The 6,000-nt window shown below is 36.6% G+C and overlaps 1 protein-coding gene across 1 annotated transcript in view; it reads left to right on the plus strand.

Moving 5' to 3' along the window:
* Nucleotides 1–5,097, plus strand: part of Zbbx (zinc finger B-box domain containing) — an 80,402-nt gene extending 75,305 nt beyond the window's left edge. The window contains exons 20-21 of the mRNA XM_042678862.1: nt 2,835–2,973; nt 4,971–5,097. Of these exons, the coding sequence (XP_042534796.1) occupies nt 2,835–2,973; nt 4,971–5,097 (266 nt within the window). The remainder of the gene's footprint in view (nt 1–2,834; nt 2,974–4,970) is intronic.
* Nucleotides 5,098–6,000: the final 903 nt, after the last annotated feature.

Below are 6,000 nucleotides of genomic sequence, written 5' to 3' on the forward strand. Positions count from 1 at the left end.
TATAAATGAAGCTGTGAAGGCCAATAAAGGTGTATAGGTATCAAATTAAGTATCCATCCAGTACAAAGGCAGCAGCTTTGGTGGCTATAATGGCAATCATTCAGCTTCTTGATGACTTCAATTTACAGAAAAGTATTTTAAAAATTAAGTATAGATCAAAGCTGTGACCTTCAGCATGCAAACTTGACAAAATATTAGGCCACCCATACATGAGTAGCAATAATCACTCATTAATTTTACACAGTCTTACTATACAACCTAGGCTGGGTAGTCTTGAATTGGGTAGTCTCTGGCTTTAGCTGCCTGAGGGCTGATGCTAGGATTACAGGCATGCATTACTGAATTTGACTCTTCAGTTGTCCCTAATTGCAATATGTAGGTAAGGCAGTTGCTATTCTAAATTTCTCCTTTTAGGCTCAGCATAGGAAGCTCTGAGCAAGGTAGTGACTTCACAAACACGGGCAGATCTGGCCCTGCATCACAAGACAGAATCACCAAATAAAGTTAAAACTCTCAAATCAGTGTATGTCTATGTAAGAGAGAGCGCAGGCACCATGAATGTAAAGGGATGGAGAAAAGAAGACAAAGAGGCACAAAACCAAAGCAAAACACTGAGAACCTGTCAGTTTTGTCCAGCGGATATACCCTGACAGTAGAAACAAGGATCTTTATCAGCATAGATGAATTACAAAGAATTCTCTCTGCTGTTTTTCTAAATATGGCTGCAATGTATTCTGATCAAATTTACCATTGTGACCTGTTTTTAAAATTCACCTTTCTGCATTTCCCCTTTGGAGTCATTTTATACATGTGTTTTGAATGGCTTTAGAATTAGAAATGCACCTTGAAACTATATTTAGTAAAAATAAGAATCCCTTTTTGGGGCTTTATTATTGTTCTTAATGAGATTCCTCACTGATCAGAAAAAGACAGATTCTTACTCCAGGGATAAAGAAAGATTCAACTTCTTTCCGTTCCTCAACCATCAGCCGACTTCCTCATTGTAAAGTAAAATTTTCTTGTAGAAATGTCAATCCAGCCTTCTTTGGTACTGTGTTAGAAAGAACCAGATTCTTAGAATTTTTTTTGTACTCTTTAGTTTTGACATTAACTTGCAATAAGGTTTTTTTCAAAATAGTTCTGTTTTATTCTGTCTGGATGTTTCCATGACTAAAATCAAGTGATGTCACCTTTGCTCTTAATGACTTCACACTTTTATTTTGGAATACAAATTTGAGAATTAGTGATTTCGTAAAGTAGGTTTATTCCATTTACATGATCTGATTTAGCTTTAACTAGGCTCATTCAGTTGTAACTTACACATCTCATAAAATAAAATTGCAATTGTCTTTTCTGGTAGGATTCCTGAGATCTAAACATTTTATTAAGGCTTTAGTTCTATAATTTTGTCCATTCAAAATCATACTGTATTGTCTACTGTACTTGGAGACTGTCCTTTTTTGAAATATTATAAATATACCTTGGATAGCTAGATTTTTTCACCTTGCAGAAACCATGAAAGGAAAGAATAGCTTACAACTATAGCATTAGATTTTGGAACAGAGTAATTCATAGTATTTGGAAAGCAAAAACAACGTTGTTTATTCCCAGCTGTTCTGCTTTGTGGTTGTCTGACTTACACATTACTATCTCCTTTTGGTTCCTCCAGTTTCTGACCCCCTAACAAGTGAGGAGGAGAGTGATTTGGTGGTTTTACATTTTTAGCTTAAAAATCTTTTGCGATCCAGCCAACCTTTCCGGACTGCTTGAGGAAAATTGGGATGGGAAACATCCACCTAAACCTACTTAATTATCCATGTATTATAATTGGAACATCACACAGCTAATATAATTATAAGGACAACTTACCTCAGTAAGTGTATTGATGTCTTTTCCTGGGAAAAACATAATTTACTCTCAGTAGGAAATCTCTGCCTGGCTAAAATCTTCATTTTACTACTAACTAAGGAAAAGTGTCATATCTAATACTTGTAGCTTGGTGTTTTAGCCTTCTGATGTATCTCCATAAACATGAAATTTAGGAATAGCATTCAATGACAGCTTTACCGTCATCATTACTTTTGCAACTTCAGCAATGCCAAAATGAGGTCCTTATTAAAGCCCTTTCAATATAAAGATATGGTTGCTTAAACATGTTGTTTACTAACTTGCATTGTTCATCCCTAAGTAGGAAAAATCATGAGCTAGCCTGATTTTTTTTTAAAAAGGAGGGGATATTTAAGGCTTATTCCCACTTCAAATACAAATGGTTATTTGCTAAAAGCAAGGGAATCTTAAAGAGCAAACAGCTTTGCTAAGACTAGCATCTTCCTTAGGCTGTGCAGTTAAACCTTTTATTTCTTAGAAGAAAAAGCATTTTTTTTTTAAAAAAGTCTTTAACCTGTAAGCAACTTGAGAAGTGGCATCATAGTCTAAAGGAGGACCACTTGATTTCCTTTTAGATTTTGAGAGGTCTCAGGCCATCTGATCCATATGACAAGTACAATGTGTGTTTAGAAGTTGATAGTGACTAAGGAGACATGGTACACATATATGTGTGCATGTGTGTGTGCCTGTGTGTGTAAAACTCAAGACCTAATATGCTGAACAAGCATTCTAACCCCTAAATGTCCATGTCCTCACTTGTAATCTCAGGTCAAAAAATCTCATAGCCATGTTCTCTTGCAAACAGTTGGAACGGAGGTGGGGTAATTGCAATCTGTGCTGCCGCCCTTTGTACTGCTTGCATTTGTTGTGGGTATACGTCTAGCAGTACATGGTAGGCTTACTTCTTGAGCTCATCTGTTAACACTATGTGAAATAAAATGTTTCAGATCCTTCAGAAAGATTTAGCAGTCCAGCCTCAGAAGAGCTACCAGCGTCCAACAATGACTGGCTGAATAGAAGGCAGAGTTCCCCCGAGTTTCTTAACACCTCCTTTGCAAGAGAGTCCTGCTCCATGGAGGAATTAAGGTGAGTTACATGTTAGAACAAGGGAAGTTGTGCATTAGAACAGCTCCTAGTGAAGTCTGAACAAACCCAATGAATAATCTTCTCTACAAAAGGAAAAAACGGCCCCCCCATGGGTGTCATTTCTGTGACCAGTCTTTGTAAAATGTTTGGGCTCTTGGCTGAATTCAGTCAAATTCATGACTGAGGAAAAGACTTATAAAGGGAAGACACAGTTCTCTTCTTTACAATCTGTATCATAAAAGTGAAAAGACATGTGGATTTTAATATTCCTACCGAAGTTCTGTGTACTCGGAAACCCAGATAACCTCCTTGAATTAATTAACCTACTAAATTTCAGTATTCTACAGTAATAGAATCATTCTCAAGGAACACAAAGTTTCTAGGCTGGAATATTGAGACATTTCTTTCCTGAAGCAGTCTAGATGATTAACAATACTTTAATCTGCATCATTTCATATCTTTCCTCACATAAGATCGTGACAGAGATGGGGCTCAACTTGTAAAAGAATATGTTATTCCTAAAAATGTTTCCTGGAAAACAATCTCTTGTGTCATTGGCCTATTGCAGTTTTTGGAGAAGGAAGGTAGTTCCTTTTAGAAATTCTAAGTAATGTAAGTGTGCAATACAATCTCTTCAGTTGTAAATTTCTTTGAAGTCTGATACTACAGTCAAAAGTAATCAGGAGGGGGGCTGGGAAGGTGGCTCAGTGGTAGAGCCCTTGCCTTGCATGCCTGAGGCCCTGGGTTCGATTCCTCAGCACCACATAAAGAAAAAAGCAGGAAGTGGCACTGTGGCTCAAGTGGTAGAGCATTAGCCTTGAGCTGAAGAGCTGATGGACAGCGCCCAGGCCCAGAGTTCAGGCCCCACGACCGGACCCAAAAAAAAAAATTAATAATCAGGATGTTGTTACTGGTCACTGTAGGAAGGAAATTATTTAGCTTTGGCCCTTGAATTGTTTTCTCTTTTTCATTTTTAACACGAAACAGCTTTTAAGCAATGGATCAATATGAAGTTTCTGGCTTCCATGAAATGTCAATAAAACTCAACTAAATGCACGTGTATTCACCATTATTTCCTTAAAAGAAGGACAAAAACATGAAGAGTACAAACAGTATAAATCACAGTATTTTATTTTTTTAAGGTCATGAAAAGTCACTATTTTTTCCTTATAGTTGTTCCACTTCTTGGATGAGTGTAACTTTTATCACGGGTCTATCTGCACAGGTCCACAGATCAAAGCTGATGAACTGTTTTAGTCTGTGTGGCACATGAAAAAAAATGATGTGTTATATTCATCAGAGGGCAAAGGATTTCATATTTGGATATCTATATCTATGTCTCTATATCCATATGTCTCTCTATATAGCTATATAGCTCTATGACTGAAAATCTAAGTAACCTCAGGAAGAAAAATCCCTCTGTGATCCTCTCACAATATCATGGTTTCCGACGTCAGATACCCTTGCGGGAAGGAATCTGTCGACTCTGCCGCCCAAATTCCATCCCCCCAAAATGAAACGTGCAGCACAATAAAATAACAACTATTGAAAATAATTTTAGTCTTGGCATATCTTGTCTATCTTACCCCTTGTTCTAATTGATTTACTATATTCAAGAGAAGGTATTTCTCTGGTGGTGTGTTCATTGGGGGTTCTATGGCATGATCAACTTGATGAATATGGTTAATGGTAAGACAGAGTCCTTGAATGGTTCTTAAAACATCTTCCTGAATCATCACCAAAAGATGCTACACATTATCCCCATTGGTCCATTGGGGCTTTATTTCTTAGGAGAGGGAAAATCATGAGAATTTCTCATTGAAAGGAGGCCTTAGTATCCTGGGCATATTGAAAATTATGGCTCAGTCTGGTATAAACGCCTCTTACCTGCTAGCTCCCAACAACTTCAATATATGAATGTAGTATCGATCAGAAGACAAATGAAAGCTGAAACTTGCTTCTGTTTATTGTGTATTGATCCTTTAATGTCTCTCCAGCTTTTCGGGAAAAGATTCCCAAATGCGATCTTTGCTGTCACTTTCTGGGAGCAGCACGGATGAGGAGGAAGAAGATTTTCTTGACAAGCAACATGTCATCAAACTCCCATGGTTAAAGAAGATTTAAAGATCATTTGTTCATGATTTTCCCATTTTTGTACCCAGAGTAATGCCAAAAACTGAAACAGTAAGGATTACCTGTCCAGGTATTGAAAGTTTGAATTATTAATGTTTCTGATGCTTCAAGGCTTGTAAACTAATAAAGGTTAATGAAATTAGAAGTTTTAACTCTGTTCATTCCAAATGACCCAGCTTTTGTAATATACTAAACCATTGTGCAGATTGTATAATGAAAATTTAATAAATGATAGGAAATAATATTTATAACTAGGTCTTTAGAACCTGGCATACAACAGAGCATGATTATATCTAAAGTTTCATTGTTGATTAATGATTCATTGGTGATTAAAGTAACTGTGTCATTATAGAGAGTATTTGTGATAACAATATCATATTAGTCATTATCAACAATTGAGCCTTTAACTCGTATTATTTTCTATTAGCCTTTTTCACATTGTAGAAGTTCTCATAGCTTTAAAAGTTGGTGCTAGAATTAAAAAGGGAACCTAATAGAGCATGGACATAATTCTTATCGGAGTCAATGATAATAAGACACACAAATGAACTCAAAGCATTTGGAGAAGGTTAATGTAATGTTTAATTTCATGTGTGACTCCTCTGTTTGGTCAGACATTATTCTAGATGTGTCCATGGAGACACTTTTTGAGGAGATTATTATTTAGATCACCAGAGGTCAAGTGAAGCAGATTGTTCTCTATTTTATGGGCAAGCTTTATCCCAACAATTTGAATGTCTTAAACAATTGAGGTCTCCAGAGCTAGAGGCAACTGCTTATCATGTTCCTTTTGGGCTGAAATTGTATCATCATTTTGGCCCTGTCTCTAACTTGCCAGTCTATACCACAGGTTTTGAAGTTGTCAGTGACCTACCTCTCTATCTCTCTGTCTCT

Source organism: Dipodomys spectabilis, unplaced genomic scaffold (genome assembly GCF_019054845.1).
Source record: "Dipodomys spectabilis isolate Male_0828 unplaced genomic scaffold, ASM1905484v1 ptg000050l, whole genome shotgun sequence".
NCBI lineage: Eukaryota > Metazoa > Chordata > Mammalia > Rodentia > Heteromyidae > Dipodomys > Dipodomys spectabilis.